The 27191-nt window shown below is 42.9% G+C and overlaps 2 protein-coding genes across 5 annotated transcripts in view; both read left to right on the top strand.

Annotated features, from left to right (window-relative positions):
* The window catches only part of ATL3 (atlastin GTPase 3), a 46499-nt gene extending 33268 nt beyond the window's left edge, over window positions 1–13231 (top strand). For both annotated transcript variants that reach the window (XM_027532476.1, XM_027532475.1), the window contains exons 9-13: window positions 4944–5071; window positions 5673–5729; window positions 6808–6879; window positions 7262–7693; window positions 8453–13231. In XM_027532476.1, coding sequence (XP_027388277.1) covers window positions 4944–5071; window positions 5673–5729; window positions 6808–6879; window positions 7262–7693; window positions 8453–8539 — 776 coding nt within the window. In that variant the 3' untranslated portion in view covers window positions 8540–13231. The remainder of the gene's footprint in view (window positions 1–4943; window positions 5072–5672; window positions 5730–6807; window positions 6880–7261; window positions 7694–8452) is intronic.
* Window positions 13232–17404: 4173 nt separating this feature from the next.
* PLA2G16 (phospholipase A2 group XVI) overlaps window positions 17405–27191 on the top strand; it is a 33099-nt gene continuing 23312 nt past the window's right edge. The window contains exons 1-2 of one of the 3 annotated variants that reach the window (XM_027532477.1): window positions 17405–17509; window positions 17982–18059. In XM_027532477.1, coding sequence (XP_027388278.1) covers window positions 18045–18059 — 15 coding nt within the window. In that variant the 5' untranslated portion in view covers window positions 17405–17509; window positions 17982–18044. Of the gene's footprint in view, window positions 17545–17662; window positions 17768–17981; window positions 18060–27191 lie in introns of those variants that run through there. The other 2 variants (XM_027532478.1, XM_027532479.1) reach the window with 2 other exon arrangements.

Raw genomic sequence — 27191 nt, forward strand, 5'->3', positions numbered from 1 at the left:
ATCCAGTTACAGTTCAATTCAGTTCAGTCACTCAGTCATGTCCGACTCTTTGTGACCCCAGGGACTGCAGCACACCAGGCTTCTCTGTCCATCACCAACCTCCAGAGCTTGCTCAAACTCATGTCCATTGAGTCGGTTATGCCATCCAACCATGTCCTCCTCTGTCATCCCCTTCTCCTCCCGTCAGTCTTTCCCAGGGTCAGGGTCTTTCCCAATGATCCAGTTTGGATCCAGCTTATTTTCCGAATGACTGCCTATGCGTCTCAACACTGTCGAAGAGTCCGACTTGTCCTCACTGGTTGAAATGTCACCTTTATCAAATGTTAAATGTAGGGATCAACACCTTTTTAAAGTTGGTATAGGGCTATATTTTGGTTCCATCCTGAGAGGACTATGAAATTAAGGGTATTTAGATGGAGATTGGTATCTGTTTATTTAGGTATCTCATTAAAAAACATATTTTTTGATGTCAAGAGATCTTATGATTGATTATTTAAGATGGTGTAGAAATGAGTGATTAGAAGTATATGTTACTATTTAGAAAAAAAATCTCATGCAGATTTCAATTTATGAGCCATAAGTGAACTCTAATTATAAAATTGAAAGCATGGGGAAAAATTAATTTTATTTGACCTCTGGAATTGGGGAAGGACTCTTTAAAATTAGAAGGAATAAAAGAAATTATCAAGAAAAAGTGCTATAGTTTTGAATACGTAATAATCTTATGCATGTTTATAAAAAGGCAAATAAAATGGAGAAAAATTTCAGTTATAGTATACATAAAGAACAATATATTTATTTACTTGCTGAAGAGTGACTAAGATAAAGGCCTTTACTGAAAAGGTAATCAGCTAATGAACAAATATGGGAGAGAGTTTGGCCTAACAAGTAATAAAATAAATAAAAGCAAATTAAAAGAATGATCTACCATTAAATTTTTAAATATGCTATTTGATATCCAAAAGAATGCATCAGTATTACATATAAGAAAGAATATATATAATGTATATATGTAAGGTATGAAGTGTAATGAGTATCATCAACCCATTGCCCAACTTACTATTAATATCTGGAGCTAGAATTGGCACACTTTCTGTAATGGACTAAACTAAATGTTTTAGACTTTGTGGGCCATACAATTACTTAGATCTACTTTGTAGCAAGAAAGCAGCCATAGACAATTGTATTAATGATTGTACATGGTTCTATTTCAGTAAAACTTTATTTATAAATATAGTTAGCTGTCATATTTGGCCCAAGGGCTGTAGTTTTCTAGTCTTACCAAGAACATTATCAGTGCTGTTTTCTATATTTGTACGCTTCTTTCCTTCTCCCTGCCTCTCCACAGAAATAACTACTGTTCTAAATTTTGCTTATGCTGTCTTGTCTTTGAATTAAAAAAGTTATTACTTGTATGTGAAGTGAAGTGAAGTGAAAGTCGCTCAGTCGTGTCCAACTCTTTGGGGCCCCATGGACTATAGTCCACCTGGCCCTCTATCCATGGAATTCTCCAGGCCAGAATATCGGAGTGGATAGCTGCTCCCTTTTCCAGGGGATCTTTCCCACCCAGGGATCAAACCCAGGTCTCCCGCATTGCAGGCAGATTCTTTACCAGCTGAGCCACCAGGGAAGCCCTTGTGTTTGATTCACTTAACAGTCTTTTGCTAAGTTTCTTCAATTTTTTTTTTTGAACTTTATAAAAATATAGTATGTGGCCAATTTGCATTTTCACGGTGATCTTTATTTTTTATTTTTGTTTTCTTTTAATTTATATATTTTAATTGGAGGCTAATTACAATATTGTGGTGTTTTTTGCCGTACATCAACATGAATCAATCACGTGTGTACATGTGTCCCCCCATCCTGAACCCCCTTCCCACCTCCCCATCCCTCTGGGTCATCCCAGAGCACCAACTTTGGGGGCTCTGCTTCATGCATCGAACTTGGCACTGGTCATCTGTTTTACATATAGTAATATACATGTTTCAATGCTGTTCTCTCAAATCATCCCACCCTCATCTCCCACAGAGTCCAAAAGTCTGTTCTTCACGTCTGTGTCTCTTTTGCTGTCTCGCATATAGGGTTGTCGTTACCGTCTTTGTGTGCTTTATTTTTAAGGCTATCTGTATTATTGCATGGGATTGTAATTCATTCAGCTTCATTGTAGGATAACAGAGCCTTCTGTGAATATAACAGTTTATTCTCAGTGGAAGCTTGGGCTTCTCCAGTTTTTTTGCCATTATGAATAGCACTGCTATGAACATTCTTGTGGATGTGGATATATGGGAGTTTCCCAGGTTATGTGCTTAAAAGCGGGATTGATGGATAATTGAAATACATATATTTTCACCTTAGGTAATGCCAAATTGTTTTCCAAAGTTCTTATTCCAATTTACACTCCCATGGCACCCCACTCCAGTACTCCTGCCTGGAAAATCCCATGGATGGAGGAGCCTGGAAGGCTGCAGTCCATGGGGTCGCTGAGGGTCGGACACGACTGAGCAACTTAGCTTTCACTTTTCACTTTCATGCATTGGGGAAAGAAATGGCAACCCACTCCAGTGTTCTTGCCTGGAGAATCCCAGGGACGGGGGAGCCTGGTGGGCTTCCGTCTGTGGGGTCACACAGAGTCGGACACGACTGAAGTGACTTAGCAGTAGCAGCAGCAGCATCAGTGTTATAAAAATTCCCATTGATCCATATCCTTGGCAACATTTGATATTAACAGCCATCTTAGTTTTGTTAAATTAGTGATTATAAAATAGTATCTCATTGTGATCTTAAATTGCATTTATCTGATTACTAATGGGGTTGAATATCTTTTCATGTATTTATTTCCATTCATGTTTCCTTTCCTCTGAAATTCTTCTTGTCTAGTTTTCGATTGGGTGTTCTTTCTCTGCAATGTCAAGATTCTATATGTCTGTTTTAAGTTGTGAACCTTGTATTCTGTCTTCCGTATCTTAGTTTTCTTCCTTATTTTGCATCATCCGATCTCTCTGTGCTGTTCTTTGTTATATTATTCAGATCTTTTTTTTCTCCAGAGGAGATTTGATCTGTGTTTGCTTCTTCGGGGAGCCGGGGGCTTACCAGCCCAGGACCATTGCAGTGCCGTTTCAGGATCCAACTTAATTCAGCAATTATTTTTGCACAAAGTTTGTTACCCCATTATAGTGAATGGCCTCAAACGAGCCACAGCTTCACATGTACTTAGCTCAGTGCTCTGGTTTCAGCTCACCCCCTACCTACTCAGTTCCTTGCAGCTCTCTTTGTAGACTTTGTAGACTCTCTTTGTAGACTTCCAAGTCTACAGTGGAATAGAATGTATCTTTTGCAGGATCTTGTTAGGAAGAAGATCCCTTCCGATTCTCTGATGTTTAGTACTGTCAGAAGCAGAAACCGCAAGATACGATTTTTCGCCAGTCAAGTCAGTAAAGGTTTTAAAAACAATAAAAATCTCGTGAGTTCATAGTAATGAACAAGCCTTCTCACATGTTGGTGATAGGAATATAAGTTGGTACAATCTTCTACAAAAGCAGTTTAGCAATATATAAGAGCCTTAAAAAGGAAGGGGAGAGTATTTTAAATGTGAATTTTGATTGTCTGATGGTGGGTTTTATGGATGGTTATTTTTTAAATAGTTTTGAATATTTTCCAGAAATTTATATTTCCTCACATACCTAGTAATTCCGCTTAGAAGACCTTATAATCTTCAGAGATAAAATGACCTGAAGTTTTTTCCTGTGGAGATTTTTATGGTGATCCTTGTAGCTGGAAAAAATTTAGTAAACCACTTTTGTTTTATTCACTGCTGTATCCCCAACTCGTACAACAATGCCTGCCACAAAAAGGTGGTCAAAATCTGTTAAATGAATACATAAGACTGTCTCCATTTTGTAAATTTGGGCTATGCAGTGTTAAGGAGTTCCTACCTTTATGTGGGTTCCTGTCTACTTTATTTTTAGCTGATAGTTTGAATTAGTTGAATTCAATAACTTGAATTATGAAGATGCTGGATCATATAAATCAGATTCCTTGCATTTTCATACTTGGGCCAGCTAGTTCTCACTTTGAGGAAAGAGCTCTGTTTAATAGCTTCCTGACCCTTCCTTCTGTGGGAACTCTACAGAAGCTGGAAAGCAGCTGTCATGTCTCCTGAAATAGTAGTCTTTTCCCTTTGGGGTGGCCCAGAGAACCTCTCTGAGGAGAGGATAGAAAATAAATATGAGATTCAGGTGCTTCTACTTCCTTTAATGTTAAAAAAATGAACAAAAGTAAAGCAAATGGATAAATAGCGATTTATAATGCTTTTAAGGGGAAGAGTGAGGGTGTGGCAAAGGCCTGGTCTGGGAGAACCTGAAGGGCTGATAAGGATTTTCCTGAAGATATGTTAATGAAATTATTATTTTTTTTTTAATTTTTTTTTTTTTTTTGATGTGGACCATTTTTGAAGTCTTTATTGAATTTGTTACAACACTACTTCTGTTTTATGTTTTGGCTTTTTGGCCACAAGGCATGTAGAATCTTAGTTCCCCGACCAGGGATTGAACCCCCACCTCCTGATTGGAAGGTGAAGTCCTTACCACTGAACTGCCAGGGAAGTCCTGTAAAATAAAAAGTAAAATTTCCTGGACGTGTAGGGAGTAGACGTGAATCTCGCAGAGTGAAAACCAGGGTAGCGATATCCTGCGTATTCTGTTCTGGACTAGAGAGGACTTAATCCTGCAGAAGGGAAGGAGACCGCACAGTCACGTGAGAATAGAGACCGTCAGCAGCCTGGTCATTGCCAGAGAGGGCCCGGCTCACAGTCTGGGACTCCTGCCGCTCCCTTTCAGCTAGAGATGTTAGAACAACCAGATGGACCAAAGATTGTGCTTTATGCTCCCCTTGGCTGAATAAATCTCTTTGGCTTATTGTTTCCTTGTTCTTGGTCCTGTGGACAGACATTGCCAGTGAATTCAAAGAGCAGTTACAGACACTGATACTGCATGTATTAAACCCAGCCAACTTAATGGAAAAGGAGATCAATGGCTCAAAAGTCACCTGTCGGGGACTGCTGGAGTATTTTAAGGTAAATACGGGGTTTTCATTATTAAAATATTTGACTTTTGGTGAAACTGATATAGGTTATTAACTCAGTTCAGGTATTTTAAAGCTTGGGGGAAGTTGGAAGGAAAAGCCTTTTCAGATTCCATCGTCCTTCCAGGAGTGGGCCACTGGGTGGCAGTATTGGTCTAGGCACCAAATGGCTGTTCTCTGCACTCTCTTAGAGGAGTGATTACTGTGGCTAAAGGAAGACTGTTCCTCAAGGAAGATGGTGTGGAGAGGAGGTGGTTAGGAAGTTGCTGTGAGTAGGAGACGGCACCTAGATGTGACACGACTACCTCACGGCGGATGGTCACTCTGCCCACAGGCAGTGGTGAGGCCAGCGTGCATGGGGAGTCTGGCGGGAGCCATAGCCTTGGTAGGCGTGTGCTGCTTTGAGAACATTTCTAGTTAACTAAAAAAATGCTAACATGCACTCGGAGGCGTGCTGTGTTTTTGCTAATTCCTGGGTGTGGATCTAGGTCTCTAGGAAAATGCAATTGTACGGTCACTGTTTCTGAAAGGTAAGCTGCAGTTAAATATGACGAGTGGCGTTTTTCATAATTGTTTTCTGTTTATATTCTAAGGCATATATTAAAATTTACCAAGGAGAAGATCTGCCTCACCCCAAATCCATGCTTCAGGTAAGCAGTTCTTTGACAGTCCTGGTAGTTTTCCCCTTTTCTTTTTTTAAAAAAGCTTTATTTTTGGCTGTGCTGGGTCTTTGTTGCTGCGCGAGGGCTTTCTGGAGTGGGGGCTACTCTCCGTTGCAGTGCACTGGGCTTCTTACTACGGTGGCTTCCCTTTTTGCAGAGCCTGGGCTCTGGGGCGTGCGAGTTAGTTCAGTAGTTTTGGCTCACAGGGTCTAGAGCATGGGCTCAGTAGTTGTAGCACACAGGCTTAGTTGCCTCCTGGTGTGTAGAATCGTCCTGGACCAGGGATCGAATCTGTGTCCCCTGCATTGGCAGACAGATTCTTTACCACTGAGCCACCAGGGAAGGGCCCCCTTTTTCATTATGCTGAGGTCTGTTCATGTTTAGCATGTTTTCAGCAGTGTGACTACCTTGAGACTTTTTTGTCTGTATTCATGGTGGTGGAGTTAGAACAGAACAGAGTCCCCCCAGAAGTATTGTACGCAGGTTAAACATACCCCACTCCGTTAGACAAACTGTTCTCCTATTTCCTGTTGTCTATTTTCGTAAAACATGTCCTGACTTATCTATTTACTAATCAGGTTTTTCATTTTCAGCCAGTTTTATTATCAACATTTTGATGTTTTCAAGATGTCATTTTGTGAATACATATGATTTCTGACTTACACATACTGAAGATAAGGTTGTTTATTGCCAAATGTTTATTTCTTTAGTAGATAAACATTTTCACAAAGGGAGTTAGCGTGTGAGATTGGTATTGTAAAGATAAATTTTTTCTCTTCTGAGTTACATCTATTCCTTAACATACAAAATTGAAGCAAAGGACATATTTTCAGAGGTTTAGTTTTATGACAGATTCTTATGTATGAGAATATTTTTTGGCAGAAAATCTAGCAGAAAAGGTGTATTTTATTTAATCAGTTGGACTTTGTGGAAACCTGAAAAATAACAGAAGAATCATAAAGGAAGAAGAATGGGGAATAGAGTGAAACAGAACTTCTGTTTGGTTATTTGTGGAAGAATATTAAAAGAGAAAGAATTTATAATTTGTGGTTTCCTTTCTTCAAAGGCCACTGCTGAAGCCAACAATTTAGCAGCTGCAGCCTCTGCCAAGGATGTTTATTACAACAACATGGAAGAGGTATGTTGGACGTAAGTCTTATTCTGAAATATCTAACCTGGGCAATATTTTTAACTTGAGAAGTCCAAGCTTGATCCTGCTTAGTATAGCTTATGATGATGAGGCAACATTCAGGTTATCCTGGTTATTGGGGCCTTTTAATTACGACCCTTTCTAAGCAAGACTTTCTTACAGCGGCACTGCTCTCACTGATCAGTATCACCCTGGTTAGTAAGTGTGCTTTTCAGAAGAATTGAACCCAGACTTTATTGATCTTAGTCATCATTTTAAAGTTCGTTTCTAGTATCTTAAAATTTTCTAAGCTTTTCAGCGTTTTCACTTGTTTTATTTGGCACTTGTTTCTGAAGGATTCTTTACTGCGTTCTGTCTTTATTCTCGTTAGGTTTGTGGGGGAGACAAACCTTATCTGTCTCCAGACATTCTAGAGGAGAAGCACTGCGAATTCAAACAGCTTGCTCTGGACCATTTTAAGAAGACGAAAAAGATGGGTGGGAAGGATTTTAGCCTTCGTTACCAGCAGGAGCTGGAGGAGGAGATCAAGGAACTCTACGAGAACTTCTGCAAGCACAACAGTAGCAAGAACGTCTTCAGCACCTTCCGAACCCCCGCAGTGCTCTTCACGGGCATCGTGGCTCTGTACATCGCCTCCGGCCTCACTGGCTTTATTGGTCTTGAGGTGGTGGCCCAGCTGTTCAACTGTATGGTTGGGCTGCTGTTAATAGCGCTTCTCACCTGGGGGTACATCAGGTACTCTGGTCAGTATCGTGAGCTGGGCGGTGCTATTGATTCTGGTGCAGCGTATGTATTAGAGCAGGTAAGTGGTGCCAGCCCAGGAGGCTGACGGTCGATAACAGATAGATATGCGTGCTTCTATTGTAAAATATCTCCATTTGGAAGAGTTCAATAGTGATAGAAGGCATGAGAAATATGCCTTTTTTTTTTTTTTTGATAGGTCTTATGTTTTATTATTGTTCTTTAAGATGTTAATGTTTATTCCTACCTAATATTTTGTTTCCATGCTTAAAACCTGCTCATTAATGCAAAAAACTTTACAAGTTAACATACATTGTGTTCTTCACGGGAAACTTTTAAATACGTGTTCATCAGACATAATTCCTGATTGATTATCTCCTACATCCAAGGTTAGTTTGCTTCGCTGAAAGTCATGAGCTTTGAAAAATATGAATTTAGCGAAATGTTCTATTTTGAGATCTGCCAGTAGATGGCATCTCTTTCACTTAAATCGCTTCATCAAACCAGTGGCTCTTGACATTGACATGATCTCCAGGTATACAGATTTGAGACTCTGCTTTGTTTTTCTGAGTAGCAGGAACAGATCAGTTAGAAGCTTGCAGTGAAGGCTGGCGAGCTGCCTATCCACTAAAGATTCAGCTGACCTACTTTCTGGGGCATTAGCAGCCACCACAGACTCCCTGACCCCTGCATTTTCATTCCCTAATTTTCTGTCTCAGTGTAGACAGAGATTTTTGAAAGTTTGTCTATAATGGCTTGCTGTTTTGACACTGTGCTGTAATTTTATTAACTGACATGTTGAATAAATGGACTTTTGCAGGCCACTTCTCACATCGGTAATTCCACTCAGGCTGCTGTAAGGGATGCAGTTGCTGGGAGACCGCCCTCGGATAAAAAAGCTCAGTAGCATCCTAATGAGAGGATCAGACAAGAACCCTTCTAGCTCCCTCTGATTTCTGGGCGTCTGCTACGGCCACAGGCCCAGGTCTCCAGGAACGCAGACCCGGGACCATCTGGGAAGAGCCGAAACACGGCACTAATAAATGAACAGACCTTTCCTGTGGTTTCAAATTCTTAAACACACTTCCGTTTCCCTTGGAAGCGTTTCTTTTCCTTGCTGGTGTAGATCCAAGCTTGTGTCTGTTTTCTCATTACTCTCTGCTTTGTGCACTTTATGGGGGAGAAAGCTAAAAGAACAATGGAAATGCGGTTTTAAGTCCTTCATGTGCCGCTTAGTGCCTTTTAAGATTGAACCCATGCTTTCGAGGACTTGATCGGGAGGAAATTGAGGACATTCACATGAAAGATGCTGTTTTGGGATGAACTGTCAGTTTGTACCGTACTCTTTTGAGAAGGATTCCTTTTTTTAAAAGTTTACAAAACTTGGCAAAAGCTTCAAAACTAAAGACTGACTAAAAATGATGCTATTACGGTTTTTAAATCTTACGATATTAGAGAATTGTGTTTGCCACATAATATGGAAAAATTGTATTTAAATCAACCATACACTGAAATTTAAGGTCTGTTTCCTGGCAGGCTGGCAGTTTTGTTAGAACATATTCTGGTTTGTTTTTGTTTTGTTTTTTTTGCCTTCATTCATTCCTATAGCTTCTTTCTAGAAAAGAGGCAGACATGCCTTGAAAAACCAGAGCTGCTCATAATAAAAGGAATGAGTGTAATACTTTAAGGAAAAAACTTGAGTTTAAATGAACCATGTGACCTCTGATAAGTCATCTGAACTTGTGCCTTGGTCAGACTCGCTGATTGTAGGTTTATAACACGTATGTGTATTGTACATAACTCACACAGTCGTCATTCATGAGAACAGAACTTTATCAAGGACTAGAGGAAGGATTTTTACCAAACACGCTGCCTTTAATCGATGTCCCGTCTCATGCGGCTTGGCAGCGCATCAGGTCTTCATCCACAGCGTTTATTTGCAGTCTCCTGTTCACGGTCTGATGTTTTTAATAATGAAGCTAGAACTGTCAGTTTTATTTAGTGAACCATCCTTTATTTAACTTTATACGTGACTAGTCTGGTAGCTCTAAAATATCTTTGGCTTAGTAAGGACCGAGTCCCACCCAAGTATGGATATATAATATCTAGAAAGTATCTAAATTCTTTATTTACCTTGATTGTGTGATAAAAATTTTTGTCTACCAGTTGCCTTTTCCTTTGTTTATCATGGTGAATTGTTGTGGATTCTAAAACTTCATACAACTTGCCTGCAAGTATTTATATAAGCATTCAGGTATATGAGCCTTAATTCTTAAGATAATTTCTTTTGTTGTGGGAGGGAGGTAGGGAGTTACAGGCAAATTCCAAGTGTAAGTTCTATATACGTGAAGTATGAATGGATGGTGGAAAAAAGTCTTTTCTAGTCTGTCATCTCTTTATCAAAGAGTATTTTTCTTGACTATTTTAACACTTTACCACTCAAGTATTTTTGTAAGTTTTGAATTAATTCTAAATGCTTAATGTATTTTTCACATTTACATACCATCTTGCCCTGAAGTTCTTGCTATTTTATTCAGTCATGGTTAAATTTTAGAAAAATTCCAACTTGTTCTAAAAACTGTTTACTTGCGTATCAGTAATACTTAGCTTTATTAAATTAAAACTTTAGTTTTGAAATTTTGGTGCATTTTCAGGTGGCCTATCATATTCCTGAAGATTGATACTTATTTGCTAAAGGCCTTACAGATGTTGACATACTTAGCTTTTAATGCACTGTATAAGCATGTTTATAGATTTCAGAAGAGTTGTCTAGAATTATCCTACTTTTAATGATGAGAAAAGGATGCTATGTTTAAAACTTGAATACTAAAATACTAGATTTTTAAAAAATAAAAAAACATGCAATCATGTATGATTTAATGAAACCTTAGAATTTAGTTACTGTTTAAATTCACCAAATTTCTGTTTTGATCATAAAGGAATAACGTGTAATTACCCTGGGGAAGCCTTTTTTTGTTTGTTTTTGGTCTTATTCTGCCTCTGGAGATTGTTTATAGTTTTCTCAGTGAGGATTTTTATGAGTTTCCTTTTTTTTTTTTTAAAGAGAATTGATGACTTTGTATCAACTTTTCCAGTAAAAGGTGCATTCTCATTGCTGGCTGTAAGTAGTCCTGGGGAGGTTTATGACCGGGTTGCAAAGAATGCCTTTTTCCTCTGACCTCCCCTCAGCTGTTGGTGTGTGGGTCAGGGACTTGACTTAGGACTGTAAGGTTTTCCTGGTGTTTGTTTCTCTGCCACTCTTGCCTTCCCATGCAAGCATTTTTAGTTGGCACATTCCTACTAACATATAAAAGGTTTTCAGGATTTTCTATGAAAAGAATTCATTTTCAGTTCAGTTCAGTTGCTCAGTTGTGTCTGACTCTTTGCAACCCCATGCATCGCAGCACGCCAGGCCTCCCTGTCCATCACCAACTCCCGGAGTTAACTCAAACTCAAGTTGATCGAGTCGGTGATGCCACCCAGCCATCTCATCCTCTGTCGTCCCCTTCTCCTCCTGCCCCCAATCCCTCCCAGCATCAGAGTCTTTTCCAATGAGTCAGCTCTTCGCATGAGGTGGCCAAAGTACTGGAGTTTCACCTTTAGCATCATTCCTTCCAAAGAACACCCAGGACTGATCTCCTTTAGAATGGACTGGTTGGATCTCCTTGCAGTCCAAGGGACTCTCAAGAGTCTTCTCCAACACCACAGTTCAAAAGCATCAATTCTTCAGCACTCAGCTTTCTTCACAGTCCAAATTTCACATCCATACATGACCACTTAGAAGAGGTTAAATTTTTTTTTTTTTTAATACTTCCAGCTTCTAAGTAAAAATAACAGAATCAAAATTTCAATTCTTTCACTGAGAACTCTTTCTAGATTGATGTATAGACAGAAAGAGGGAAAACTCATGTAAGATGATGAAAACAGCCTCAGAGTCATACCTTATTTTAGCAGTATATCAAGAAAGCTGTCGTGTGGAGGTCTCTGTAGTTTCACGCTTGGTAGAGTTGCTTATGAGTATTGTTTTTGTTTTACCTGGTCTTTGCTTTTTTTCTCTTTTGTGAAGTAAAATGCTTTAGGTGAACAAACAGACAAACTGCCTCATACTGGCAGTGCATTTAACAGATCATACCCAGCGTTCCACCTGGCTTATGAAAATGGTGTCTTGATAAGTATGTATGAGTTACAGAAAAATTACGTGGTTGATTTAAGTCCAGGCAAAAGTGATTAAAAAACAAATAGTTTTATTTTTCCCTGGTTTTTTAAACAAAATAATGTAACTTATATGGATATCTTAATAGAGCTATTTTTTTCCCCATGGAACTATTGAAATGTAATTTAGGATTATTTAGGATGGCTGCCATCTAAGGTAGCCAACACAGGTTGCATCATTTGGCTTAATGTTTAGATCCATCACAATTTTAATCAAGGAATAGGGGCATAGTGAAGAAAAGCTTCAGTTACTAACATACCAACTATTTGTGAAGGTGGTGTTTTAAAATGATATTCCGAAGCCCATTTGTGAAGAGACCATTTGCAGTTGAGTAGTTTTCCTTCTGTGAAGTCATATTGTTGCTGTGTTTTGAATGGTGGCTCTCTTCTATCTTGACCTGCATAAAACAGCCCTGGGAGGGATGTTTAAAAAAATTCAAATTGCTAGCTTTATACCGAGGGATTGTCTCAGTGGATCTGGGTCTGGGTTGTGGCCCTGGAATCACCACTTTTAAAAACAGCATCACAGGTGGTTCAGAGAGCACAGTGGGAGAGGCTGCTCTGAGGGATGGGAAAGTGCAATTCAGCGTTGCCTGGAGGCAAGTGGACACCTTTTGCCTGAGATTCAGAATGGGTGGTCTCCTGCCAGATACAATCACTGAGAGTTAGGAGTAACAAGGATGCATTTAGTCCAGAGGATTACCCAAGCTCTATGAAAATGTTTCTCTAAATTAGAAAGTCCTCGTGCCTTCTCTGAAAAATGAATGTACAGGTATCCTGTTTACCAACAGGTGTACTTAGGATTAAAAAACTAGTTTGAAAGTTGTTTTTCTTTGAAAAAGCAAAAATTTAGCACTGTGACTTGAACCTCTGAATCTTTTCATGCACAGAAAACCGTAAGCCATAAGTAAAAATGAACAAAAAGGACAGAGAGGATCATAATTTTGAAAATTAGTGACAGAGTACCCCTTACCAGGGGCCTTCAAGATTAAGGACAGAAAGATTTTAGAAGAAATGTTTCTTCTTGAGAAAGGAGTCTCACATGCCAGAACTCAAATTATAAATGTAGTGTTCTTATGACCAGGGGAAGATGCATCTGATTCCCAAAGTGCTCCAGTTTAGATACGTAAATGCTGTCATGGACTTAAGCCTTAAAGGAGTGAATACTAATTTTGAGCGTATACAAATTTTCTTCTCTGATTTCTCTTCTCTTTCAAAAAAATGATTTGTTAAAAGCACTTTCTTCCTTCTAGACTTTTTGAATGGCTTTAAAATTTAATATACTTTTTAAAAAGTGCAATGGATTAGATTATGCTATTAGTATAAAAGCATGTTTCTGTTTCTTAGTTTTAAGGTCATTTAATGGAATAAAGATCACAGCACCGTGTTCCTTGTGTTTTTCCTTTCTCTTTAATATGGGAAGATGTGTTAAGTAGATTTAGGCTTGGTAAAGTGAATAGGATCTCTAAGGGAATGAAAACTTGGTGTCAAAGGTGGCAGTGGTAATGTGGTTTGAATGAGTCGGCTTTCTCTCTCCTGAAAAATAATACCGCACTAGAATCGTAATCTCTAGCATAATGCCAGAGAAAGCTGTGCTGTTGACAGTATTGCATAAAATGGAGCACAGATTTTATAGTTACATGGACTTGTGAGGACCTTGGAATTTGGAGGACTTTCATTTAGTTGCCCGATCTGGAGCCAACTGGTTAAATGGTTTGTCTCTGGGAGTGGGGTGAGGTAAATAAAGCTCTACTGAAAGCTTGCCCTTTTACTGGCGACCTTGGAGGCAGTGAAGAAGTTGTTGGAACTCAAATATTGACTGATCACTTTACAAACCCCATTCAGCCCTACAATAAAAAGATTTCTTTCCTAGTTTGAAACACACTGGGTGGGGTCAGTAGCCAGCCATCCCTGATCATACCAGGCTGGGTGTTGCACTGAGTTCACAGTTTAGTAGGAAAGGGGCAAACTCACAAGTTAATGTAATATGGAGAGTATTGGGAGTGTTGGCCCTCCGTCAGTGTGAGCTGGGGGAAGAAAGGAGCAGGGTGGGGAAAGTGGCCATGTGGGTAAGGAGAAGTCAAGCAAACTATGACCTCTCTTTGGTGCATTGATGGACACTTTTGCCTTTGATTACTATAACAGTTTGCCAAAGATAAGTCCAATGCTAATTAACTTAATAATTAGAAGAATTTTTTAAATGAGGAAGCATTTGCTTGTAATTGGATGTCTAGAAGTTAAACTGGCATGAATTCAAATGTCAACAGGACTATTATTTCCTGTTTGCAGTGGCTGCATCATTTGCTCTTGTAGATTTCTTCCATGCTGCTGGGGAGGGCAGGAACATATGGTTCCAGGCTTACATCATTCCACTTTACTGTCCCCAGAGGAAAGAGGCTCTTTGACCCATTACCTATTACAAGGTTTGTGTGTATTTTATATACATACAAACCTCCATCCTAGAGGAAGATTCTGACTGGTCTGCCTTGGGTCATATGCTCCTTCCAGGGTCCCTGGCTGCCTTGAGGGCTGGGGCATGATAATGAGCCAGATGTAGGTCACGTGTGTCCCTACTCAGGGTGATGGGGGGTACTGTGACTTGTGGCTCCACCAGAACCAAGCAGAGTCACCAAATGAGAGAATGTTGGACAAAAGCAAACGTTCTCTGCAGTTGTCAGTTCCCCAGACTGGCCATTTAGTGGAATGAGAGCCTGGAACTTCTCGGGAATGTGCTTTTAAGGGGAAATAGAGGTGGTTATGCTGCACATTGACTAGTGGAAGCTCTTCAGGGCCTCTCAATAGGGGTTTGTTTTCACCTCTAAAGTAGGGCTTGAGGGGTTGCAGACCTAGGCAATTCATGAGGAAGTTACACTTCACCTTCCTTGCCTAAAAGCCTGATTTTTCTGGTCAAAGCGAACTGTCAAGAGTCAGTGTACTTACATCGCCTGCCCCGAGTGCCCTGGATACAGATCAAAAGCCTATTCACTTGGCTGGTGGGGTACCTTTCCCTGAGGAGTGATCTGGTTTGGAGTTGCTGTTCCGCATCAGAGCTTTCAAGTCACGTAATGCTCTGTGGATTCTGCTCCCTTAAGTGCGGTTTGTCTGCCCACACTTCCTCCCCTCCTGCTCTCCTCTTGCCCTGGCCTTGCTTCTCATACCTGCCCCACCTGCTCAGAAGCCCTGCAGTCTTTTAGGTCTGCTCTGCGTGTTGTTCTGTAGTTGCCAAATTGTGTCCGACTCTGTGACCCTATGGACTGTACCCCACTAGGCTCCTCTGTCCTTGGGATTTCCCGGGCAAGAATACTGGAGTGGGTTGCCATTTCCTCCTCCAGGGGATCTTCCCCACCCAGGGACTGAACGTGCATCTCCTGCTTTGCAGGTGGATTTTTGATCGCTGAGTCACCAGGGAAGCCCTCTTGGCATGTAACCTTGTGCCATTTTCTCAGTTACTCCTTCCTCAGAGACAGCGCAACAATGGATTCTCCTGGAGGAGAACCCTCAGAAGGCAGAGAATGGAGAGATGGCAAATAATGAAAAATTAATATTTTCTACCTGTCACAAGAACGATGGGCCTCCATAGCTGTGGCTGCAGAAAAGACTGAAAGAGGCTTCATAGGCAGATAGCAGTTTGGTCCCGGCTGTTTTGAACTTGGCCGTCCACCCACATCATGGTGATGGACTTGGAATGGGGCTTAAGGATGGACTGCTTTGCTGCTGATGGTGGTGGCAACACGTGGTAACCTCTCTTGGGGCCTTTGCTAGAGAGCTCCACGTTTAAGAGCTGTGTGAAAGGTGAAACTACACTTCCTGACCTCCCTGCTCCTCAGTAGGGATGTTGTTTTTCCTGGCACAGTCGGGGTGGCGGGGGGTGGGGGGGGGTGGAGGAGAAAAAACTGAAAAAAGTGACGTCTGGGCTGATTGAAAGCATAGATTAAGGAGAGGCAGGAATAGGTGTGGTTTCCTCAAAACCAAAACTTTACATTCTGGGTTTGGACGGTCTTACAGATAATCTCTTGCTCAATACACATAATGCGATTTGTTGGGTGAGTAGTATGCACTAAAACTTTGACCTCCGTGCTGGGAAGCTAGTTTGTGGATAACCTTTACTCCTGTTAACAACAGCCAACAGGTCCCCAGTGAGGACTTGCCCCAGGCCAGACATCAGGCTCCCACTTTATATTCCTGGCTTCATCTGTTGCTCTCCCTTTGGGGAACCTATTTTTATTGTTACATTGTGTACATGCTCAGTCCTGTCAGACTCTCTGCAACCCCGTGGACTGTAGCTCACCAGGCTCCTCTGTCCATGGAATTTTCTGGGTAAGAATATTGGAGTTGGTAGCCATTCTCTACTCCAGGGGACCCAGGTATGAAACCCATATCTCCTGCATCGGCAGGTGGATTCTTTACTACTTGAGCCACCTGAGAAGCCTATCTGACAGCAAAGCTGTGTATATTTTTATACATTATCTTACATATTGTACAATATCATCACCACTCCAGTTTGCAGATGAACAAACTGAGGCTCAGAGAGGGAAGGGTGCTCTTGACTCTGTAGGTAGCCAGGTTCAGGATTTGGCCAACAGTCCTGATTCCAAGCTCAGTGCCAGCAGTGAAGGGTCAGGAAATAGTGATAGACCAGAACTACTTTTACCCCTGCAGGGTCACAGCCCAGTGCATAAGAAGGGCCTGTGTTTGGTCTTTCCTTCTCATGAAAGGCCTACCATGTGCCAGGTTGGTGCCAGATTTGGGGGACATCTGATGGCTTGGGAACCAATAGTTAAAAATACTTTCTCTCTGCTAGGCCCTTGCCTTTAAATGGCCTTAAAATTTAATATACAGTTCCCCCTTATCCTAAGAGGATGTGTTCCAAGATTCCCAGGGAATGCCCCAAACAGGAAGTCCAGAACCCTAAAATAATCTCAGCTTATCCATAGTTCTGTCTCTCCTTATTTTTTTACCCAGCAGAGGGCAGATAGAGAACTCGTGGATATCGGAGGTCTACGGTCGTTTTAAACTACAGGATAAGCCCACTTGAGGGGATGAGCAAACTGATTACTCTGCAGGGCGATATGTATAGATAGGTCTGCTGCTGCTGCTGCTGCTGCTAAGTCGCTTCAGTCCTGTCCGACTCTGTGCGACTCCATAGACGGCAGCCCACCAGGCTCCCCTGTCCCTGGGATTCTCCAGGCAAGAACACTGGAGTGGGTTGCCATTTCCTTCTCCAATGCATGAAAGTGAAAAGTGAAAGTGAAGTCGCTCAGTCGTGTCCGACCCTTAGCGACCCCACGGACTGCAGCCTACCAGGCTCCTCCGTCCATGGGATTCTCCAGGCAAGAGTACTGGAGTGGGGTGCCATCGCCTTCTCTATAGATAGGTATATGAGATCTTAAAATATTGAGCGGGGGTGGCCCCGAGCTGAGTTCCGGGGTCTCCTCTTCTCAGGGCAGTGTGTGCAGAGAGGGTTCGCGGTGAGTGGAAAGCATCCTGGCCTGTCTGCCCCAGAGGCCGGGGCAGGCTGTCCCTGTCGCCCTGGGGCGTGAGCTCTGCGAGGCTCTAATTAGTCACACGGGGAGGGGCCGAGTGACCTCACGCTGGCCTGAACTCTGCGGCCATTTAACCGGTTCCTTTCCTGGTGGAGGCCGCTACTGCCTTCCAAGTTCGCGAGGTGGGTGGAGCGGTACTTGCCAGCTCTTAAGGAGGGTGAGACGCTTGGGGTGGCTCTCCCGGTGTCCCAGGCTGTGTGGGGGATGGAGAACTTGGGTGAGACTGGAGTAAACAAATTAGTTCGGTTTAGCTGAGCGCAGCGGCTGGGGAGGAAGGGCCGCGCGCGCGCGGCGCCGCGGACTTTCTGGGGCACGGCCGCCCGGGCAGGTGACACCGATCGCGCTCCCCGCCGCTGCACCGCCAGCCTCTGCGGTATCAGGTGAACCTTCCTGCCCGCCCTGCCAGGGTTCATGGCCAGGTGCAGGGGCTGGGAGGGGACCGGCAAGGAACTAGAATGGAGTGAGCCGGTCGTGGCCGGAGAATTTGGAGATCAACTGGGCACGGTCTCCTCCGCCAGAAGCCACTGGCCCCTGGGGTCTTGGGGACGCGGTTTCTTGTTACTGACGGTGACTCCCCGCTCCTTCCTGCTTCAGGCATTTACACAGCTGATAAAGTCAACTCCAGCCTGAAATCGAGGGCCGCCATCACCCAAGAAGATGCGCGCACCCTTTGTAAGTAAGGCAGGCGTGCCTGGGCTGGCGGTGGGGGCCGTGTTTGGGTCGGTCTGAGTCATCAGAGAACGGGCCCTTGAGGATGTGCGGGCCACACCTCCATTGGCCGGTGGGGTGGGCACCAGGCGTGAGACGGTCAGTGGTTCGAGTTGTCTTAATGAGTACTTGTGTAGGCAGGTCCTGTTTGCCTGAAACAGGAGCCGGGGAAGGCAGGGCCAAGCGGAGCTGGGAGGCAGCAAGGAGAGGCTTGCTCCGCCAAGGTCCTGTCTGCCTTCCTGAGTCAGACCAGAGCACCTGGAAGGGCTCCTGGAGCACGATGTCTGGGCTGCACCTGCTGCAGCCCACCCCGCCCCCACCGCCTGGGTTTGACCACAGGGGCGTTTTCCTGGCCTCAGCTGAGACACTTCATGGCGCCCTGCCGGGAGTTTCCCAACTTTCACTCTCCCTATTTCTAATCTGTGATGTGGTTCAGAAATCATAAAGGGGCTTAGTACATGCTTCCTTTCAACCTATCAGGACCCACTGCAGAGAGGTTCTGAGCCCGGCTTTTGAGGAAGACACCCCTAGGGTCATGTTCACCATCCTGTTCCCTAGCTGTGGCACTTTGATCACATTTCCAATCCCAGAGTGACGATTATGTGACTTAATACTTCTGAAGTGCTCACAACAGTGCTTTGCACACATATTAAGTGCTCACCTGTAATTCGTTGTTCTGATTATGATTATGGTTTAATCCGTGTAAAGAGCTTAAGGCAGCCCATGGTATTAGGGTGTACCTGGCATATTTGATGCCGGGAGTGGTCATTTAAAAACATCCCTCTTCCTTATCTAACAACATTATTTTCAGTAATAATCATGAAATAAATATTAGTAATGGCTGGAAAAGAAACACAGTAAAGTTGCTTCTGTTGAGCTTTGCATTTGAAATCATGCCAGTGAAAAAATAAAAATTGAAAAGTAGGGTAGATGTTATAGAGAAAAATAGAAGTAATGGGTTAATAGTTTTTAGTTGCATTAATGTAATTTAGAAGAAAACTTGTTCTTATAGTTAGGTTGGTTATAGTCATGAATAATGACAACATTATAGTTTCTGTTTTGGAACTTTTTCTGAAAAGTTGTCCTTGACTTTGACAAAACTGATCTTCTTTGCATATGCAACTCTCAGTAGAGGCAGACTTGTCAATCTATCTTGGCTCACAGTTGATCAAAGAACACTTTTTATTAATTTCAAAAGTTTCTCTCATATGAAACAACAGATATACAAATAGGAATAGCCTTAAACATTAGAATCGGTTTGTCAGAGATTCATAAAAATCCCATTTTGTAATAAATTCCAGAAACTGCAATGCTGCCTATGTCTTAAAAAATTAATTCTAGTGGCTTTTATTTTAAATTTTATTTATGTTTGTTGATCTCTAGGTTTTTTGTTTGTTTTGTTTTTTGTCTGTGCCGTTCAGCTTGTGGGATTTAGTTCCCTGACCAGGGGTACAACTCAGGCTCTAGGCAGTGAGATAAGATCAGAGAGTCCTAAGCACTGGACTACTAGGGAATTTCTGATTTTTTATTTTTATTTTTAAAATTTATTTTATTGGGGTATAGTTGATTTATAATGTGTTAATTTCTGCTCTACAACACAGTGATTCAGTTATATATATATATATACACACACACACACATATATTCTTTTTAATGTTCTTTTCCATTATAACTTATCACAGGATATTAACTATAGTTCCCTGTGCTGTACAGTAGGACTTCGTTGTTTATCCATTCTAGTGGCTTTTAAATATATCCACATTTAAAACATTTTGACTAAAACATCTTCACCAGAAAATCCATCATAAGTTTTTATTTTATTTGGTAAAATTCTCCCAAGATTTTCTTCTTTGGCAAAAATCAGAGAGAATGACTGAATGATGGTGAACTTTGACACTTATTTAATCCATTGCTTTAGAATGAGAGTTTAGTTCCCAGCGAAATTGATTTAGACTTTCAGATACTTCTCTTTTAGTCTCTTTTCTTCTAGTGCTGGGAGCGCAGATGCTTGTCTTCTGTTTAAACACAGGAAAATGTAGGGAGGGATTGGTAGCCCAAACTGTCCTGAAAGCGAACTTGAACCATTCTGAGCCATTCAGAACTTACTGTAGGAGCAGACACATGGAACTGAGTCTGTGTGTGTTGGAGGTTCACTGTATAGCTAGGTGTTCTCTGATTAGACTTCCACATAGAAAACTAAACTTTTCAAAGAATAGGAATGTGTGCTTACTTAAAGCTCGCATGCTGCTGCTGCTGCTAAGTTGCTTCAGTCGTGTCCGACTCTGTGTGACCCCATAGACAGCAGCCCACCAGGCTCTGCCATCCTTGGGATTCTCCAGGCAAGAACACTGGAGTGGGTTTGCCATTACCTTCTCCAATGCAGGAAAGTGAAAAGTGAAAATGAAGTCACTTAGTTGTGTCCGACTCTTAGCGACCCCATGGACTGAAACCTACCAGGCTCCTCCGCAGGAATTGGATGAATTAGAACTTAGACCATTATCACTGATACTGTTTAAAAGTGTCGCCATATGGCGATAATAAACAGCAGACTGATTCTTGGTATGTCTTGTTGTTTTAAAATTCTCTATGGACAACTCTCACCTATTTGTCTGCACCCAGAGGATGGGTGCACTTTCCTACTCTATGTGTGCCACTGCCTGGCTCTTGTGTGTGTGTGTGTGTGTGTGTGTGTGTGTGTGTATGTGTGTGTGTGTGTGTGTATGTGTGTGTGTGTGTGCTTTGTCGTGTCCGACTCTTTGCAACTCCATGGATTATAGACTGCCAGGCTCCTCTGTCCATGGGATTTCCCAGGCAAGAATACTGGAGTGGGTTGCTATTCTCTTCTCCAGGGGATCTTCCCAACCCAGGGATCAAACCCACATCTCCTGTATGGCAGGCAGATTCTTTGCCACTGAGCCACCTGGGAAGCCTGGCTCTTAGGACTTGACAATTGTTAGTTATTCCAATAGAAGATCCCTGGATCTCCCTGGGTTGGAGAGGCTGCATGTCTACCATATGGCCCACGTTTCTCCAAGCCCTTCAGTCCAGTCCTGAGGCCTCCAGGTCAGTGCCACTGTGTTCTATTAATACATTTGCTTAGGAGGCGTGGTCCAAGAGCTTTGCCTTCCCTTCTCCATGCACCTTGTCCTTAAACCCGTGGCTTGTTGAGCAGCTGCTGCTGGGTACGTGAAGATCCAGAGGGCATCTGAGGCTCCAGACATGCAGAAATTTAAAAAAAAATTTATTTCAAGCTGGAGGATAATTGCTTTACAGTGTTGTGTTGGTTTCTGCTGTACAACAACACAAATCAGCTATAAGTATACACACATCCCCTCCCTCTGGAACCTCTCTCCCACCCCTACTCCCATCCCACCTTCTAGGTCATCACAGAGCCCTGAGCTGAGTTTCACGCACTACAAACTGCTTCCCGCTAGCTTTCTATTTTACACATGGCAGTATATGCATGTCAGTGCTACTCTCTCAATTCGTCCCACCCTCTCCTGCCCCTCCTGTGCCCACAAGTCTGTTTTCCACATCTGCATCTCTATTCCTGCCTGCAGATATGCAGAAATTGATGGGCTTGCTCTGGGCTCTGACTTGAGACTCTCTTATGGACCTCTTCACCACCCTCGAGGTTTGCCTGACATCCTAACAGATCTCTGTGGAGCTAGTTAAGGTGCAAAGGGGAGGAGGGAGAAGCAGATGCTTCAGGCAGGGCAGGGGTTCATCTGCACCGTAGAGGGGCTTGAGCAGGAAGCAGAGTGTTTCTCTAGCCCACAAACTTCTGCTGAGAACGTTGTATGTGCCTGGCTGGCTGCCCAGTGCAGCTGGTGGGCTGGGCAGGGAAACTGATTTCTCCTTTCCCCGGGGCTCAGCCAGACAATTATAGTCATCATTATAGACAAACCGGGCTGTGGCTGATAAACGCTCTCCGCAGGGAAGTCAGAGGGAGGCGCTGAGGAGGCGGAGACATGAGGGATGAATAGGAATTTGCTAGCAAACAGTCAAGGGCCTTGTAGGCCTAGAACACAGTGAAGCAGTGGGCAAAACTCACCGTGGGGGTGGTGAGCAGATGTCAGAAGCTTCATGTGAATTACTGGGTGCAGCGAAAAGAACTTGGCCTTTGGGTTCAGGAAGACCTGTAGTGTAATCCTGGCATCACTTCTTTTTAAAAATAATTTAGTTAATGAATTTATTTTTGGCTGTGCTGGGTCTTCGTTGCCGCGTGGGCTTTTCTCTAGTTGTGGCGAGTGGGGCCTGGTCTCCAGTTGCAGTTTGTGGGCTCCTTGTTGCTGCGGCTTCTCTTGTTGCGGAGCACAGACTCTAGGGCAGGTGGGCTTCAGTAGTTGAGGCCCCCCCGGGCTCTAGAGCACAGGCTCCGTAGCTGTGGGGCATGGGCTTAGTTGCTCTATGGCATGTAGGATCTTTCCGGATCAGGGATTGAACCCGTGACTCCTGCATTGGCAGGTGGATTCTTTACCATTGAGCCAGCAGTGAAGCCCCCTGGCACCACTTCTCAGGAGTTCTCCTGGGCAAGTTACTTTCTATCTCTGAGCTGTTTTCTGGTGGTTAAAATGGGGCTGCTGTAAGGATTCCAAGTAACTTGTGAAAACCCTGAGGGGTGCCTGGTGGCAGCCGTGGTGGTTCCCAGATGAGTTCAGGGGAAGTCGTTTCCCGTGGGCTGAGGTTCAACATGTGGAACAGGTCTGGGGCTTGTGGGGCTCAAGAGCCTGGGAAGGCAAATGAGTTTTGCCTCTTTTTCAGAATACCCATGACCTTTGGGCTGCTGGGGCTGGACTGGTGCCTGATTGAAGCTGCCACTGTCCCTCTCCCAGAGGCTGGGAGAGAACAGGTTATGAGTCAACCCAGCCCCTCCTCTATCTTCTTGCTGGGCCTGAACCTGGGGAGTCTGGCCTCCCCCTTCACCCAGTTCCTTGCACCCACCCAGCCTGGGGCATGAGTTTGGGACTCTCTAACAGGTATTAAGTGGTTTTTAGAGTTCTCACCCCCATTATCTCATTATTCCTGACACAAAATCTGCTGTAGAAGCTCAGAGAGGTTAAGTGATTCCTGAAGGTCACACCACAATAGAGCAAAGGGGCCTCAGTCTCAGGTGGACTGGGTTCTGCTTCTGAAAATGCAGTCTCAGACAGACAGTGTTGAGGGTGGGCTCCTCCGGGGTTTCTTTTCTTCCTAAAGTCTTTGCATTAAAACTCCCAACTCTCTGCCAGCAAAATCCATTCTCAGCACCCTCTCCAGACTTCAGGATTTTACTTTTGTTTTGAATTATGTGCCTCTCGAGGGTTTCCCCAGAGTATCAGAAATGGAGTGGGTGAGATGAGGGATTTCCACACTCACCACAGCATGTGATTTGGGAACAAAGAGAACTTGCTCTCTGGCTGGGTTTCACAACCTCCAGAATGTCTCCAGTTGGTCCTGGAGCTGTCTATGAACCTTCCAAATCAAGAATAATAAAAACACCCCCAAGAACAGTGGCAGCAAAAACTGCCATTTACAGAACACTACCTATTTCCCAGGGCTTACCAGGTGGCGCTAGTGGTATAGAACCCACCTGCCAATGTAGGAGACACATGTTCTATCCCCGAGTCAGGAGGTCCCCTGGAGGAGGGCATTGCAACCCACTCCAGTATTTTTTTTTTAATTAATTTTTAAATTTTAATTGGAGGCTAGCTCCTTTACAATATTGTGGTGTTTTTTGCCATACATTGACATGAATCAGTCATGGGTGTACATCTGGAACCCCCCCTCCCACCTCCTTCCCCATCCCATCCCTCAGGGTTGTCCCAGTGTACTGGTTTTGAGTGCCCTGTTTCATGCATCAAACTTGGACTGGTCATCTATTTCACATATGATAATATACATGTTTCAATGCTATTCTCTCTAATCATCCCACCCTCGCCTTCTCCCACAGAGTTGAAAAGTTTGTCCTTTATATCTGTGTCTCTTTTGCTGTCTTGCATATAGGATCATTGTTACCATCTTTCTAAATTTCATATATATGCGTTAATATACTGTATTGCTGTTTTTCTTTCTGACTTACTTCACTCTGTATAATAGGCTTCACTTTCATCCACCTCATTAGAACTGACTCAAATGCATTCTTTTTATTAGCTGAGTAATACTCCATTGTGTATATGTACCACAGCTTTCTTATCCATTCATCTGCTGATGGACATCTAGGTTGCTTCCATGTCCTAGCTATTGTAAACAGTGCTGTGATGAACATTGGGGTACACGTGTCTCTTTCAATTCCAACTCCAGTATTCTTGCCTGGAGAATCCCATGGACAGAGGAGCCTGGTGGGGTACAGTCCGTGGGGTCGCAAAGAGTCAGACTCGACTGCAGCAACTGAGCACATGCCTGTGTACCAGGTAGTGTTTGCTTTACAGATACTAACTCATGGGATCCTCAGGACAGTCTCCTGAATCATGTGCCCTAATTACCCTTCTCTTAGAGCTGAGGGGACTGAGGCTGGGAGTTAGGTAACGGTGCCCAAGGCTACTCAGCTAATAAGAAGTACAACTGGAACTTGAACCCTGGCTGTATGGCTTCAGAGCCCCAAGGCTGTAATCAGTATGCAGTTTCTAAAAACCAAATGCATCCTGATTTAAACACAGAAGTCATGCTCACTAGCCTACTTTCTGTATTTGTTTGTACTCCTGAAATATTTCATTAAAAAAAACCCAACATTGACAGCCTCTTCAATAAATGGTGCTGGGAAGATTGGACAGCTACATGTAAAAGAATGAAATTAGAACACTTCCTAACACCATACACAAAGATAAACTCAAAATGGATTAAAGACCTAAATGTAAGATCAGAAAACTATAAACAGATGAATGGATAAAGAAATTGTGGTACATATACACAATTATTTACAGGGCGACAATGAAGAAACAGACATAGAGAACAGACTTATGGACATGGGGAGAGGGGAGGAGAGGGTGAGATGTATGAAAAGAGTAACATGGAAACTTACACTACCATATGTAAACTCTTGGAGGAAAACAGGCAGAACACTCGATGACATAAATCAAAGCAAGATCCTCTATGACCCACCTCCTAGAGTAATGAAAATAAAAACAAAAGTAAACAGGTGGGACCTAATTAAACTTAAAAGCTTTTGCACAGCAAAGGAAACTATAAGCAAGGTGAAAAGACAACCCTCAGAATGGGAGAAAATAATAGCAAATGAAACAACTGACAAAGGATTAACTTCCAAATTATACAAACAGCTCATACAACTCAATACCAGAAAAACAAACAACCCAATCAAAAAGTGGGAAAAAGATTTAAACAGACATTTCTCCAAAGAAGACATACAGATGGCTAACACATGAAAAACACATGAAAAATGCTCAACATCACTCATTATTAGAGAAATGCAAATCAAAACTACAATGAGATATCACCTCACACTGGTCAGAATGACCCTCACCAAAAAGTCTACAAACAATAAATGCTGGAGAGGATGTGGAGAGAAGGGAACGCTCATGCACTGTTGGTGGGAATGTAAATTGATACAGCCACTATGGAAGATGGTATGGAGATTCCTTAAAAAACTAGGAATAAAACCACCATATGACCCAGCAATCCCACTCCTAGGCATATACCCTGAAGAAACCAAAATTGAAAGAGACACATGTATCCCATTGTTCATTGCAGCACTATTTACAATAGCTAGAACATGGAAGCAACCTAGATGTCCATCGACAGATGAATGGATAAAGAAATTGTGGTACATATACACAATGGAATATTACTCAGCCATAGAACACATTTGAGTCAGTTCTGGTGAGGTGGATGAACTTAGAACCTATTATATAGAGTGAAGTAAGTCAGAAAGAGAAAGATAAATACTGTATTCTAACACATATATATGGAATCTAGAAAAGTGGTACTGAAGAATTTATTTACAGGGTGACAATGAAGAAACAGACATAGAGAATAGACTTATGGACATGAGGAGAGGGGAGGAGAGGGTGAGATGTATGAAAAGAGTAACATGGAAACTTACACTACCATATGTAAAATAGATAGCCAACAGGAATTTGCTGTGTGGCTCAGGAAACTCAAACAGGGGCTCTGTGTCAACCTTGAGGGGTGGGATGGGGAGGGAGACGGGAGGGAGTTTCGAAAGGGAGGGGATATATGTATACCTATGGCTGATTCATGTTGAGGTTTGACAGAAAAGAGCAAAATTCTGTAAAGCAATTATCCTTCAATAAAAAATAAATTAATTAAAAAAAAACAGACTGCAAACTTCTGACAAGGGGGCTAAATGGGGCTGAGTGTGGGTGGACTGGAAGGCATATAGTGGTCTTGAATGAAAGAAAAATATTCCTTTTGCTTTGTTTCAACCCTTGGGTTGAGAATTCTTCTGGAAGTGCCTTTCCTTTCCCCTCTGGTCCTGTGCAGTGCCCGCACCTGAGGGTCTCACACTGGCTCTGAGTTTCAGGAGTGAATGTGGATTATCATGCAGGGGCAGATGACGAATTCTGCTAGAGGGCTGGGCGGTGTCCCTCCTCCTTGTGGTGGGGACGAGGTGGCGGTTCAGGTTCCTGATTGGCTACTTAAGGGCTGACCCTGGGTAAGTGACCTTAGTCTCAGTTTCCCCAACTGCAAAATGAGGTACGACTGCCCCTCTCTGTCTAGCCTTCTCTGCCCTACGGACACCCTCTCCTGTGGTTCTCCCTCTGGGCTGCACAGTAGAATCACCTGGAGGCTTAAAAAAAAAAAAAAAACGCCAGGCCTGGGGTCCATCCTGCTTCTGACCCAACCCTAAGGTTGCCCTGAGATGCCCACACCGCTGTGCTTTTGCTCCTGTCTGCCCCCACCCCTGTTCACCTGTCTCCTTCTGTCTGCTTTCCATCTATCTGCTTTTCTGCCTCCTCTGATTGCAGCAGAGTCTGAGGGTTAAGAGTGAAGGATTTGGGGGACTTCTCTGGCAGTCCAGTGGTTAAGACTCAGCACTTCCACAGCAGAGGGCACAGGTTTGATCCCTGGTCAGGAAATCCCATTTGCCACATGGTGTGCCAAAAAAAAAAAAGTGCAGGATTTGGGTTTAAATACATG

Source organism: Bos indicus x Bos taurus, chromosome 29 (assembly GCF_003369695.1).
Source record: "Bos indicus x Bos taurus breed Angus x Brahman F1 hybrid chromosome 29, Bos_hybrid_MaternalHap_v2.0, whole genome shotgun sequence".
Taxonomy (NCBI): Eukaryota; Metazoa; Chordata; class Mammalia; order Artiodactyla; family Bovidae; genus Bos; species Bos indicus x Bos taurus.